At 39.1% G+C, this 15,611-nt stretch overlaps 1 protein-coding gene across 1 annotated transcript in view; it reads left to right on the forward strand.

Annotated features, from left to right (window-relative positions):
• Window positions 1–15,611, forward strand: part of MAD1L1 (MAD1 mitotic arrest deficient-like 1 (yeast)) — a 361,734-nt gene that overhangs the window by 24,234 nt on the left and 321,889 nt on the right. The window contains exon 9 of the mRNA XM_008948855.1: window positions 13,008–13,094. Within this exon, the coding sequence (XP_008947103.1) occupies window positions 13,008–13,094 (87 nt within the window). The remainder of the gene's footprint in view (window positions 1–13,007; window positions 13,095–15,611) is intronic.

Consider the following 15,611-nt stretch of genomic DNA (forward strand, 5'->3'; position numbering starts at 1 on the left):
ATTTTTCGCAGTAATGTTACTGGAAAACTGGAGAATTCAGACAGGCCTAAGAGGACAGAAGCTAACTGAGGTAGCTCTGCACCAGCAATTTTAAATCTTTCAGTGGTTTAATAGCTGCAGCTTTTGTTTGTGCTTGCCCACTTAAACTATTGTCTGAAGCAGACACCTTTAGCATCTGAGTTATGTAATGCTTCTTGTATAACTAGGGCTCCCATTTTATACTTGGGTTATAAATGCTTTGCAGTACCTTCCCAATCAAGCTCAAGTGGATTCTGAGGAGTCAGGAATATCTGATGGGCCATTTCTTCAAGTGTGGGGCTGTTGTACAAAACTGCAGTCACACCAGTGATGAAGAGAATCAGGAAGCTGCAGATCCTGGAGGAGCAGGAGGAGGAGGTCTCCAGTGGAGTAGACATTGTGAAGACTTCTAGAAGGATGGGTTTGGACTCTTTATTGTTGCCTGGTTGGTTCTGTACTGTCTGATCACTAAAGGAGAAGTAACTGGTTGTGGGTAGTCCCCACTGCTGTACAGTGTGAAGAAATAAGATCTTGAAGAGAAATGTAAATGCAGAAATGGTGTGAAACAGGGATGTTTGTTTCTTTTAATGGAGAGGAGTGCTTTCTCTTCCATCAATACACTTCTAATTTTAGAAACACTTCATCATCAAATTTCATTAGTACCTCCTGAAGTAGCTTCTGGCGTTGAAAGTGCCTAAAAGCAGATATCAGTAAGCCAAGATGCTGTCAAAAGTACTTGTGACACCAGTCCAGGCCTTATCTTAATCCCAGTCACAGGAGCCTGTGGGAAAGACACAGGGAAGTCATAACTGCTTTTGGCTGCTCTGGACCCTGTGCTGGGTGCAGGCAGCTGAGCTGTCGTACCAGCTTGTGAGAGCGAGCTGGCAGAAGGAGAACAGTAATTGCTGAAATGCTGCTGTTTACATCTTTAATGCGATTACACTAGAACAGTTCCACTTTCTATGAACAAGTCTTAAAGCCTGCTTCTGTTTCCTTCTGACATAAATTATTCATTATTTATGGATGATGGAAGTTGGGGTTTGGCTTTTGCAGGCAGGTTTATTATATCCACTTAGCTCTGACTGCTTTGGCATGCTCTAAGACTATGTTATTTTCCCCAGCAATTGTTCTTAATGTTCATCATTCTTCTTGATGTTAAAACTTTTGGAGTGGCTAACCCAACTCTGGTTTCAGGAATGAGAGACTGAGGGAGTGGGGTGAGTTGTTTCTTTCCTTTTTTTATTGTGGGAAGCATAGGAAGAGGATTTTATTTAAATCTGTCCTTATTGCCACGGCTGAGGGCAACTGTTTTATTGCCACGGTGTGTCAAAGGACTTGGGTATGAGACATTTTATATGTGTGGCTTGGGAGTTTTGGATGTTAAGGATAGAAAGCAGGATTTCCAAATGAGGTGGGATTGATGTGCTCTGTCCTTGAGAGACAATGGTTTTGAGGGTTGATGGGACTGGGATTTCATACTGTGTGTTATATTGGGGTCCCAGCACCACTGCAGCAACAGCTTCTGTCATCTGGTTTGTCCTGGGACTGCAGTGTTTAGGTCTCAGCATGTCTTATGTTTGTTAGTAGATGCCTAGAGCTGATGTGTGAAAGGGCTTCCATAAAACTTTTGGTCTGAAATGTTATTTGTCCTTCACTTTGAATATGAAAAATTTAGAAACTTAAAAAAAAAGTATGAGAGAATTACTGCATTTGTTTAAAGTTCTGAAAGCTTTTTTTAGCTAAACAGTTCAAAGAGTGCATCTCGCTAATCAGAGGAATATTTTTGCATCCCCGGGGTGGTCACAGTGTTTTAATTGGAACTCAGGCTTCTTTGAAGTCCTTTTTAATCCTCCCTGAGCTGGGGGAGAGGGTTTGAAGGCAGCCCTGTAAATCTGAAATGTCTTCGTTTTATTTACATGTGTCTGGGGATGTGTGTAATTCGTTTTCATGAAGTTAAGCTCACTTGCCAGCTTGTGGACAGCTGAGTGAGAAATGTGCTTCATTAAGTGGGGAGGTCTGAGCCAGATGGTGCAGGGGTTGTAGATAGGGAGCTCACGTACTTAGGGATTTGTTAAAACCAGTAACTGAGCAACAGGTTCTGAGTGGTAAATGAACTCCTTGGGAAATGATGTGATAGCTAAATGTGAGGCTGGACTAAGCAAAAAGCTGGGATTTAAACTAATGTTTTAGGATTAACTTATCAGTATGGCACTCAAAATGAGTGTGGCCTACTGATACCTGGCTGCCTAGCAAGTTAAGAAACAAAAGATCTAGGGCATAGCTCTTATTGTTGGGAGGTTGAGTCCTCTTTTAAATCAATATGTGGTTACATTTTCTTGCGTTGGAGGAGGACGTCTCCAGTGGGGTAGACTTTTTTGAGTGTCTCTAGTCAGATTGCTTAAACTATTTGTGCCTCAGATTCTAAAATTAAGGCCTTGTTTTTGTCTGTTTTCTAATGAAATCTAGTGAAAGCTTTGAAATAATCTTTGCTTGAGTTTGGATAGCTTTTAATTAATTGAAGCAACAGGCTTAACCTCAATTTTCTGTCTGAAAATAACTTAGCATTCCAGTTGAACATATAAGCAGTGTGCTTTCATTCTAAAACTGTCATCAGAAATTTACCCGTGACTGATGTTATTGGCTGATATTAAAAAAACAGATGAAATAACTTCTACTGTAGCTTAAAGTAGCAGTTTAAAGTGGCCATTCCTGCCCTGAGATTGAAGAGGTATGTGATTGTAATCAGAAGTAAATAAGAACAATATATGGGATGTCAAATCACTTTATATAAAAGTAGCCTAAAAGATGATCTAGGCTCTCACAGGGACCTGTAGGCAGTCATTAATAGTATTTCCTCCTGCTCAAGATTAGAAATTTTGTGTTACTGCTGGCTAATATTTTCAGCTGATAAGAGTCTGGGGAAACAACATGATCAGTAAAGATGTTGAAAACAATACAAGAACCTGGGCAAATTAATATTCTGCAAGGATTATCTCAGACAGGTGTTAAAAGAACAAGACTATCAATTTAGTGAAATCTGTAAAATACACATACATTGTCAGTGCCCAAGTCTTGGTTACAGTATTAGCTCCCTTTCTTATCAGACAGAAGCTCTGGTCATCTGTAACAATGATGTTTCTGTGTTAGTAATTTCCTTGTGGGTAGAAGTTATGCCAGAAGGGTGTGTTGGATAAATGGGAGTTGTGGTGGGTGTTTTTTTTTCTTTTTTTTTCTTTTTCTCCTCTTTCCACTCCTTCCTTGAAAAGAGGCTGATGTTGTCTCATTTCGAGGCTGGTCTGAGTGTCTTCATATGTCTTGACAATGCCTGGCAGAAATTCAGTAAAATTATGTCAGGATTACTAACTCAAGTCTGTTTATTTGCATAAACATTCTTGCCTAGTTAAAAGTTAAGGCATTAAGTTTTTTACCTGAGATCCTTCTGTTGTAACCAGCCATCCCTGGCCCTCAGCTGCGTGAGGAGCAAGTTTCCAAACTAGCTTTTATTCATTGACTTGTAATGTAGAAGGACAAGTTTCTGCCTGATTTTCTGAAAGTTTCCTTTTTCTACTTTTATTTTGGCTGTGATACACTTGCCCAGCTTCATGGAATCCCAGTAACTGGCCTGGAATAGTTTTCAGAGCTTCTAGTGATCCTCTGTTGAATTGTATCTTTTTGAAAGATACAGCATCTGTCTATTCAGAGTTTGTTTCCAATGAGCTTATATTTCACTCTGGCTTTTTACTTAAAATTAACCAAATGCCTTGGAAGTCTTGGAATACCCACATGGCTAGAATAAATATATTGGTGTTGTGCTGTGATTCTGTTCTTTAGATTACTTGGATTTATGGTCCACTCTCCAGCCCCCTTGTGAAGTTTTTCCCAGCATATAGTTCACACTGTTCACTCTGCCCAACTCTAGGTTGTCAGTAATTTTCCAACTCCACTGACAAATGGAAACTATAGGGAAAAACTACCCTAGCTATGACTTCCTAGAACAAGATATTTTATTCATTTCATGGCATTATTTTTCCCTTTAGGTGTCTTTTTTTTCCTCAAATTAGGTTTGTGATGGGGTAAAAGACTTAAAATAGCTTTTGCTGCTGCTGCAGTAAAACAAAACATTACAGTATTAAATCCGTTTACATCTTAAGGGCAGTAGGTACAAAATTATATGCCACAATTTCCTTTCAGCAGCATCATTAATATATAATTATACTCACTAAATTAAATTGCAAATTGAGAAGAAAAACATTTGCTTCTTTAATTGTGAAGATCGTACTGATATCTACTCCAGCATGTGAAGGAGCAACAGCTATTTTGGAAAATCCTTCATGGTAATTTTCAACTTCACTACTTCTGTGCTGCTGCTGGTAAATACCTCAAAGGTGCTTTAGAAGTTTGTGTTTGTGGTTTGTTTGTTTGTTTGATCTCTAATCCGTGTTAGTTTTTGGGGGGAAAGGTTAAGCAAAATAGAGTTGTTACCCACAGATGTCATCTTAGAACCTTGAATAGTACAGAGCTGTAATTGGTTTAGAATTTCAAACGGATTGTGAATGAATCCTTAAGGTACTTAAGGATCACCCTCAGTAAAGGACTTTCTGATTTTTTTAGGAAGAGATGGAGCAGTGATGAGATACAGTGAAAAACTAGGGAAGAGTGGGGTGGGAACACAGTGCTGTGGGTAGTGCTGTCTGCCTTGGAGCAGGATGCTGCTGTAGGAGGTCTCTGGTGCTAGAGACCAAGCATTTTTCCTACATAATACCAAACAATGGTTTGAAACCATTTTGGAGAGACTGGTTCTTATGGATTAATAAGTACAATAGGTTTGTTGTGTTTCCTTGATAACCTGAAAAAGGCAAGACCTTAAGAACTGTTTGTTTTTGTATATGGGTAAACAGAGGATACAGAATATTTAATAGCTTTGCAGATACACTCCTCTGTTTCTTGAGTTGTATAGTAAATGGCTTTTTGTGGCCTTTATAAACTGTTTCATTTTATGCAACAGAATTTAAGCCAAAGGAAATTTCTTTTGTGCTACAGCATGATTGAAATATGTAGACTCTCTCCATTTTTTTCCATGTGAGATGAGCAATGCATACTGCAAGAAGGAATTGATTTCATCTGTATCATAATACCAAAAAGATTGTGTGGTGTGGTGGTTCTTTTTTTCGTTCCTGTGGAGAGTCAAGAACAGGGCATGGCAAAGCATGCTTTGCTTGTTTTGAAAATATCAAGCATAAGTAAGATTTTGAGTCAATACTTTTAAAAATTATTCCCTATTTATTCTACAAATCATTAGCTTGTGTGCCAGAATACCCGAAGAGCGGCAGCTGAGTAGAGTGGAATGACAAGCATGGTTTACCCCAGTCATCCCAAGTGGTCAGCCTTGTGCTGTACTGTGAAACAGTGGAGCAACCCCAGGGCATCCCTGTGGGCTAGCAGAAGTACAAATTGAGCTTGTGTGGGGATACACTTGTCATTAGTGGGAGTTCAAGATAGTTCATTCTTGTTTTCTAGTTAACTCTCTTGTTTCCCTTGTTACTTATCCACTTTCTCTGCCATAGTACGTCTTTTTCCCTGTTTAAACCATAGGTTAGTTTTGACTCTTGATGAATTCTAGTCCTGATAGTAGTACAAGGAATCTTTGAGACCTCGTATACAATTACTCATCCACCCCAAACTGATGACATAATGGTGGCTTTCTGGCAGCATAGGTAGTGTGACTTCCCACCGATCTTCTGAGAGCCAGACTGACAGTTGATGTCTCACCCTTCAGTCCCCATATTGCTTCTTCCATGTGGCTGACGTTACCCAGCTCAGAGTGTAGCGCTTTGAGTTCAAGGAGGGCTTGAGGATGTGTTTTGATGAGAAGACAGCTGAGCTTCTAACAGCTTCTTGTGGAAAGGGGGGATTTCAGCAAGCTGATTCAGGCCTTTAGTGGCAGAAAATGAACCAAGCAAAGCCAGTGATGGCCAGTTCATTGGCAGCGGGCAGTTAGATTTGTTCTGCTGTCTTTGGATTGCACCCAGAGAAGAGCAGCCTGGAAGCCTGCAGAGATGATCTGTGTGAGCTGGGCCCCTTTTGGAAAGGCAGCACTCTGTGCCTGCTGTGTGAAAAGCTCAGCCTTGGGCTCTAGCACTTTTGCAATCAAACTGTAAAAGTTGCTTTTGTTTCACTGTGATCTCTCAAAGTTCTAAATCGCATGTCATGGGATTCAGTATGCAGTGACCTGACTTCTGGGTAAAGATTTAAAAAAAAAAACAAAAAACAACCCACCCAACCGAAAAACCCCAACCTGACTATTTTTATCTTGCTTTCCAAATCAGCAGGCTTGATGCTACTGTGTATACACTCCCTCTCCTCCAGGTCTATCAGAGCTTTCCTCTTGTAAGGTTACATTCCTCTGTGCCGTGCGTGAGCTCACCAAGTTTCAGTGGTTTGTTCTGTGCTTTCTGTTAGCAAGGGATCAGAAAGAAGTTTGGAATGTTGAAATGCCCACCAAATAATTAATTTCTTTTCAAAAGTAAGATTAATTTTATCTTGTTGCGTTTGTAAGTGTATCTTTAAAGTAGAAATGAAACTGGAAAGATTGGTTGTTATGAGGCCATATTGTTAACTTTGGGAGGAAAAACTCTTTTTCATTAAAACTTAATAAAGTCTATTGACTGGAATCTAAGAGTTTTCTTCCTTTTTTTTTATTATGGCTTGATTAGCTTAATTGCTAATTTTGCAGTTGCTTCAAAAGAGATATCAATAGTCTTTAGAATTGTCAAGACGCTTATAAACACTTAAAATGTTTTCTTACAAATAAGTTGTTCTGCTTCAAGTGGTTAATGGGGACATTTGCTTTGGTAAAGAACAACTGGATTTGTTGATTCTATCTATACATAATTGTGAGGTTTCTTTTCTAAATGAAGGGAACCTCAGAAGCTGAGATTGCTTATTCCTCTCAGTTACACTACAGACTTCCTCTCTTCACTTTTTACATAAATTAAGTATGCTGTTTATTGGAGAACAGCCTAAGCTATAGCTTAGTTTTGCTTTTTTGACATCTCTTAGTGTTTTGAGAATTTATTTTTGTGCACAATGTATGTATCAGATTCCCTACCCACATGGTTTAGTTAATGTAGTTAACAACTTGAAGGGAGGATGTAGGCATGAAGGTGTTAACAAATAAGTGTAACTACCTGCACTGGAGCTTGAAGGAGCTTTTTTGCAGAAGTGCTGTTGTGAATCTTAACTCTCAGAACTTCCAGGCCTGGACACCAGATTTTAGTGGAATGTTTTCCTCTAGTCTGGTGAAGGGGAGCTAAGACCTGCTCCCCAGGAGGTGATGCATTTTGAGGGGAAAGGGATATTGAGCAAGTTAGTTTTCTGATACAAACTTTGAGTTAATATGACCAAATTAAACTTAAGGAGGTTACTGTGTCTTGGCAAGTCTGTTGTGATTATTGTGATGTGATGTACTTACTTGAAGGGCAAGTCATCACGGGAGCTAAGCTGATTTGGACTTGCTGGTGAAGTTTAAGAAATGAGTGGGAGTACTGTAAACCAGAAACAGAGGAGTTAAAGCAGTTGTAGAGCTCAGATACACAAAAATGAGGTTTAGGAGACTCACTTCAAGCATACAGGAAGAGATTATTCAAAACATTTCACAGCCTTTCTAATAACACAGAAATATTTAAACCAACTAAAATGCCTTTCCAGAAATCTTCTGTTGTTGTCATGTTATCGTTCTGTTTTGTTCTTCAGAAGCTGTTGTTTTCCTGCCTAAGAAGAAGATTAAATTATTTTTAAAAGTAGGAAAGGTCCTTCTTGGGGAGAGGAGAGTTTAAAAATCTTCCTGTGTTTCTTATACATAAAACCAGAAAAGGAACAAGATCCAGATTTTACAAAACAAAATCCCCAAGTAAACACCAACAAAACCCCCTGGAATTTTTTATTAAAGAGAAAGAAGCAGATGTTCCCTCCCTTTCTGTCCTTGATTCTCTTAACAAACACTTGAGTAAAGAATTCTGTTTCTGGTCTTTGCCAGTTAATTATGTTGAAGTGTAAGACAGTTTATGGATCCACCTAAAATGCTCTCCCAAACACCTGGGAATGTTCCATTTCAATTTACTGTCACTGAGTTGAGACAACCAATCTATGTTATCATATATTCACATGGAGTTAAAAGTAGAGAGGGAAATATTAGCTCAACAGACTTCCAAAAATAAATAATTCTGAGTAATTTACTATTATAAGTGTATTATTAATTTGGTAGTTTCAAGCAAATTTAATAAAAAAATTTGAAGAACAGTGCTCCAAACAGAGTTGACTACATGCCTGATTTTCTATTTAGTTTTACTTTTGTCTTTCACTTCCATAGTTAGAATTTAATGTCAGATATCTAGCTACAATCAAACCTCTTTTGCTGTGAATTTTGAAATGTTTTATAGAAGGAATAAGAAGTTGACATTCTGATAAATTATAAATCAAAAAATATCTCAATTTTTATATTAACGTCTTCATCTGCTTACCAAGTCTTGGTTTAATGTTACTTCAGCAGCTAATTCTCAATGTGTAAGTGTCATGGTTTATGTGGAAATGGTAACATGGCCTTAACTATGGAAGTTCAACAGAACTTTCTAGCAAATGTCAGTTGTGTGCATGGAAAACAAAAAGCATAAAAAAATTGCACAAGCCATTTTCCTTCTTAAAAGTTAAAGTGTGCCAGTGGGCACTTAAAAGTCATTGAGTGACTTGGATGGGCATCCCATTAAATTAATTTTTCACTTAATTTGGACAGTTTTAGGTTCTTATAATTCTTAAATTACTCCTTTTCAAATTATCTGCACTTCAAAGGAAGTCAAAGAGCTGTGGTTAACAGCAATTTTGTCCCTCCTGCCTTACTGTGATGCTAAACTATGCTGGATTAATTTGCTTATTTAGGGGGGAAAAAAAAAATCTTGTTTCCAAATTAAGCTTAAATTCTCCTACTTGTTGATTTATTTTTAAAAAATATTTTTACTTAAATGTTATTTCAGAAATGCAGCCTCACGATGGGATGGTGGGACAGAGGAAGAGTGTTCTAGCTTTTGACTTCTTGTGCCTTACCCAGGAAAAAGGAGCTGAAGTCAGTGATTTAATCTGCACCCACATTTTGTAATCCACTTTGTCATTTGTTCTTCATGTTACTGTTATAGCTACATAGTATATGATTCAGTTTTAATAAAACCCTGCTACTGAATTGTCCCTTTGAATGTGTGGGTTCCATTTACAGAGTTTGCACAGCTGATACAAACCAGGTGTGGGGTATTTTTGTTCCATGGGTTCCACCATGACATGGGAGCCAGGGTGAGCAGTGGCAGTGCACAGAGCCACAGCCTTTCAGAAAGGGAGCTCTGGGTGTATTTATGTGAGGACAGTTTCAAACTTCCCTCGTAGCTGTGGCGATTCAAGTGGTTTTGGTAGGTCTGTACCTTGCTGCTCTTAATTCTATACCTCTGTTCTCTTAAAGCAGACTTCTTGTCTTTTTAATACTGGTTTTGATATCAGCTGTTCTACAAGGTATGAACAGATCTTTGCAGAAGGTATGTCCAGCTAGCCCATGTTTTTCAGAAACCTGTGAAATAAGGGGGCTGTTGACAGTGCTGGGGGCTGGTTGGTGTTTGCAGTGCTTTGGGAGTTGACCATTTCTTTTCAAATTGGAAGCTTGCCTGATTTAATTTCTTTGTACATGCAGTGTCATTTCTTTACTTGGAACTGTGTAAATTTGGCTTTTGGCAGGTTGTATGCAATGAGGATAGGATTTATTGCTTCAGAAGCAGGTTTTGAAACCTTTCAATAAAGGTGTTTGGCAGCAGAGTGCATGCAAGGGTCTCTGATCACCTGACATGATTTAATGTTATAGAGTTAACTCTTCTTTGGAGGGCTTAATACCCTTTGACTTTATTTTCTGTAATATGTATATCCTTCTCCACTTTACAAAAAAAAAAAAAAGGTATCTAATGCCAATAAAACATCTTCCAGAACTAAGTATAAACCTAAAGCTGCCAATTCCTAAAGCTGAGATTGGAAGCTGGGTGTTGGTTTCAATTGCTGAACAGATGAGGATGATTGTTTTTTACTGGGAGGCTGTCAGTAGGTATCATTACAGAAATCTGTGGCTTTTTATAGCCCAGTCTCATTTTACTATTGGATTAATTTCAGTTCTCTCAGTCCTAATACATTATGGCATGAATTTCTGAGAAAATGAGAAAAAAGTCAAGGCAAATAGTTTTCTCTTTCAACAAAAATCTGTGCAATTATTTCACTGATGCAGGGACCAAACACTGGCATTGAGGGCTGGTGCTCAGCATGGCCAGAGAGATGCCTGATACTCACTATCCTTGTGCTAAATTGGCTGTTTGGGTGAATTATGAGAGATTTAAAGCTGCATTTTTTTTCAGAGCCCCGTTCTTGACTTGGCATTAAATTTTACAAAGGTTGTCCAGGCTGAGATCAGAATGTCTGCTTACAATTTTTTTTTGCCAAACTGACTAAGCATACCCAGTCCATTTCTTTTTTTTTTTTTTTTTTTTGTTTCTTAGCTTCTGGTGATTCTAGTAGGTGAAAGATGGTAAAGTGGAAAGGGAAACATAATCTGAATTTTTTTTTCTCATCAGCACTAATACAAAGTTGTCTTTATACTTACCTTACCTCTAGAATTTTCAAGTTCAAAATGATTGTGAAAAGAGAACATCTATTCCTTAATTCATGGGGAAAATCTGAGTTAGAGGTCTGCTTCCTGCAGACAGAACCCATGCTGAAATCAGATTGTAGCTTTATAGACTTCTCTTCTAGGGTTTTTGCTATTATTTTCTCCCCTGCAGGCACTGTGGAGCACGTGAAACCAACTGTCTTCCACTTTTGGGCATATGTTCTCATTTAACATACCCACAGAAAGAACCCAAGTCCTCCAACGTAAAATAAAGTTAGAGCAGTGTTAGATTTGAGCTCATCACAGTTGAGATTCCAAGAAGCCAGTTTTGGTTTTCCCTTGCTCTTGGGTTATGTGGCTTGCTTCAGACTGGGCTGAATTAGTTCTCCAGTGTCTGCTCTGGTGCCAGCCATTAAATAGCCCTCAGGAAAGGGATGGGGAACTGCTTGAGTTAAGAATCCCTTCAGGCTCAGCTACAGAAGTTTGAAGTGTTATCTAGTGCTGCAACACATTTGAAAACCCAGGTGCATGTTGGCTTAAAATTAATTTGTCTCTGCTGCCAGAATTTGAATTTCTTTTCTTTTTTTAGTCAGGTTGATGTCTTAGCTGCTTCTCATCATTTCCATGGCCAGTGAGTGTGGTGGCTTTGAAGGACAGTGTCTCATTCTGTTCTGGCAGATTGCTTTGACTGCTGCAGCATGTCTCCATTGTCTGAGGGGAGACCACGTCCATCTGTTTTATTACATATTGACTGTTAAGACTTGCATGTAGCACAAGTGGTATTAGTCTTCAAAAATTTCTACTGAGGAAGACTCCAAGTGTGCAATTCTGGAAGCAAAAAGCAGAAACCTTTGAATTGGAATTGCCAGAATTGAATCCTGACTGTGTGCATCAGCTCAGTGTTTAACAGATTTTCATGTGGCTGGAAGTGACAGATGATTAAAGAGAAAAAGTGATGCCTTTTCTGTATGTGAACAGTGCACTCAAAAGTGGTATCATCAGAGAAATGGCTTTTTAAGTCCTAGATTCAATTAGAATCTGGCTGATCAAGCTAGAGGCAGATCTTCTACCTATTCAGCTTTGGGAGTGGCAGGTCCCTCATTCCAGGGCTGCATTTGAACAATGTAAAATCTGACCAGGCTTAGCTGTGTCTGCCATCAACAGTGAAGCCTTGAATTGCATCTTGGGGGACGCTTGCAGAAGTGAAATCTGTAGAAACACACTCTGTTAACTGGCTTCCCACTTGCTTCCTATGGAAAAACCCTTTCAGGGTTTGGGGCACTCTCTTTGGGGGTGATGCATCTTGCTGAAGCAACAGGATGTACCCAGTACCTACTAGGATGCCCTTTCCAACTTCCTTTCCTTTGAGAAGTGTGATACAGATGCTTCTCTTATGGGATGGGAAACTTTTTGGTGGCTCAAGAGAGAAATCTTGTATTCTTTTTCATAACCTACCTTCATTTAGAGTTGTATCTCTACACCCAGGATTTAAAGAGAGATCTCCAAAAAGAAGTTATCTCCTGCAGAGGCTGTTGATGTGGGATAGTGGTTACTGGGACTGCCAGACTGAAGTTGTCTTTATCCCATTCCACTAGCTTTAAGGATTCAAATTTGGATTTGCTGGAAAAATAAACCTGCTCCTGACAACTGCAGAGCTTTTGCTAACGGATCTGTAGAAATGTTTTATCTCTTTGACAAGAGAAGGTTATCAGAGTGGTATCTGAAGTGTTAGCTAGAGCTGATGGATTATTATTATTTTTTCCCCCCTCATGGCTCTGGAGTCACTGCTTATATGAAGAACTCTGAACTCAGCACACCAATAATTGTGTGGGAACACTGCTTGGAATTACTTATGCTGTAGCTGAACCTCTACATGATCAGAGGGCATTGAGAAGTAGCCAGAGTTGTTGAATTGTACAATCTAGATGTACATTTACTTCCTCCTTTCCTGCCCTCTTGGTAATAATCCTGTGATCATGCTGCACTCAGACTCTGTGGCTGAGCAGCAATTAGAGTAATGCTGGCTCTGCTCACCCCTGGGTGTTTGTGCTGAGCACCAGGGTAGGCAGGAGGTTTGAAACACTTATCTATGTAAAAAAAAAATGTTTTAAAGCAATAAGCTGTCTGTTCATCTGGTATGAAGGTTTAAGCAGGCTTGGATGGTGATTACAGCACTTAGCAATGACTTTAATAAAACAGACTTTTGTGCAGGATATGACCCTGGGAGACCTTTTTTATGGTTATGCATAGAACGTATTTTGTCAGCCAATGCTTTGTTAAAAAATTCTGTTTTGTTTTAATTGTATAGGACACCTGATGATCTCTCAAGGCAAATTGTGGCCCTGCAGCAAAGGGAGCTTGTGCTGAAGGAGCAGAACTCCACCATCACAAACAGGTGAGTGATAGCAGTAGTGGATGCTGGTAGCTGCTGTATTAAAGCATGGAGAAAGAAAACAAGAACTGAAAACTGAGAGAACAGCTCTTCAGATTTCCTTGCTGTGCTGTGGAGCTTTCCATGCTATCTTCTGTTCTTTCTCATGTTGATGAAAAGGTTTTTTTTGCTTACTTAAATCCTTCCAGGAAGAAAAAGATGAAGAGCTGTGGGCAAATGCAGTGAAGAGTTTATCCAGCTTTATCTTATGAGCTGAAGTGTTTGCAAGGGGAAGTGAGCTGCTTTCCCAGACCGTTTCATCTGAAAGAGAATGTCACAGTGAAATGTTCAAAGTGGGCACCTGGGTGTTGGAAAGGGAGTAAGAGCCTTGAGGATTGTGATTTGTCTGCTTAAAGGACCAGTTTGTATAGATGGTGATGGAGAAGTATGTTTGCAGTTCTGGTGGCAATAGGCTTTGGGAGGACTGGTCTGTTTATAGAGTGAGGTGTGTATTTGGAAGTAGAGGGTGTTTAAGCCTTTGCCCTGGTGTTGGAGTGGGTATCTAGTAGGGGAAATGAATTTGTCTGCCAGAATTTAACTTTCCAGACTGCATTGCTTACACAGAGCCTTGCTTCATATGGTTCCACAGCATACCACAAAGTGCTTCTCATTCTCACTGCACATATTCTTGCTTCCCACACTGTTTTATTTCTTCACATGAGGAACTTGCTGTCTGTTCTTGTTAAAAACAAACCTCTAGAGGTCTTTCAGAAAGTCTCTTGGACTTTTTGCATTGTCAAGGTGTTAGCTGCCTTGTCTAAGCAACAGAATTGTGCAGAATTTCAACCTCTGGTGTAAACGTGTTGAATGTAAAGGAGTCAAACACTGTGTGATTGAGCACTGGGCAAGCTCTCCTACTTTGTCTGGGGCTGCATTTGCTAATGTGTCACCTGAGGCGTGTGGTAGATTTTGGTTCAAGAGCTGATGGTGTTCTGGGCTGTGCTCTACCAAGGGTGGGCAGGATTCAAGCTGGGTGTTAAAAGCTCTGTGTGTGCTGCTACTGTTAATGAAACTGTCTAGTCAGTTGTAAAACTGTGAGCCAAGTGTAAATTCCCATCAGTGCAGCCAGCCAAATTGTTTTGTGGTTTTTGCTAAGAAGTTGAAAGGGGGGAAAAAAAATCTTGCCAATATAAAGAAGACATTTCATATATTGAAAATAAACCAAAACCCTCAAACCCACAACTGATCAGATAATCAAATAAAAGAATGATTACTGATTTTTTTTTTTTTACTTTTTATTTTTTGAGGGGGGCAGCTTCCCCCAGCCTGTCAGAGAAATGCTTTTCCTAAATTTATTAACAGCCAAGGGGAATCATCTGTTGCAAAAGCAGCCTTTTGGTAGTTCCTCTTCATGCTGGATGTAATTGTGCCAATTTAGTTTAAAAATAAAAACATGATTAAGATTACTTTTTGATTTCAAGTGAAATGGGCTGTAAAGCTGCTTAAATTAAAATCCTCACATTTTCTTGATGCAATGCTGCGTGTCATTTGCAAAACTGATAATTTTGGCTTTTTCTGTCACATACCTTATTCTGTCTTAAAATGTAGGCAATAAGATAAATTTTGAAAACCTGTTATTACAGCTGATTTGAGAGATCCCAGGAGAAGGTCTGGAGTCTTTGGAAATAGAACCTTGTTAAGGAAACAAATCTAATTTTCTCTTTTCCCTGAGTGACATCCAGATCTAGCTGATGGTCTTCTCTTCTATTTCTTTCATAATTGTGTTTATAATAGTCTGTGCAATACACTAATTTAGTATGTGATCATGACTCCCTCTAGTGATTGAGCCCAGCACTTATTCAGATTTCTATTATTTTTCAGCTGTAAGTTGAAGTTTTGTCCTCAGTTGAAATGTGTTCAGTCTTCAGTACTGCTACGTTTGATTTATAAAGCTGGTGGTTACCTGTGTGTAGAGCAATGTGCAACCCAAAGATAAAATAATTTTACCTACCCTAAGAAGCTTTGATTAATTTTCTCCATTAAAATTAATGATTTAGTAGATGCTTAAGAAAAACACCATCAGAAGTCGGCATCTGAATTTAGTTTTATGGCAGTGAAGTGGAGAATCACATAGTTCTGGCTTACCTGTTGCTGCAGTGCAAAATTCAGCTTAGTAGAAAAGGTTTGAGTGTGGTGTTAAAGATGATGCTCTGACCTTCTTCCCTCAGTGGCTGAAACTGAGTCTTCATACAGTGACCATGTGTTGGGTTCTCACCCAGCTTTTATAGATGGGCAGAAGAGTGCCTGGAAGGGTTTTGTGCAACTTGATTTTTCTCTCCATCTTTACACTGCTGTCTTGTGGTTTTTATTTGTAGTGATGGTACCTTTAGTGACAGTGATAGACACTTGCCAGCTACTATTTGTCTTACAATCTGAGAAATAGTCTCCAATTCTTTTTGATAAGAGGAGATGCTTGGTGGCAAAGCAGGAGTTAATTGCTAATGTAGCGGAATATAAGCAGGGCTTGACTTCAGGAAACAA

This window comes from Merops nubicus, unplaced genomic scaffold (genome assembly GCF_000691845.1).
Source record: "Merops nubicus isolate BGI_N331 unplaced genomic scaffold, ASM69184v1 scaffold16100, whole genome shotgun sequence".
In the NCBI taxonomy this organism is placed as follows: Eukaryota; Metazoa; Chordata; class Aves; order Coraciiformes; family Meropidae; genus Merops; species Merops nubicus.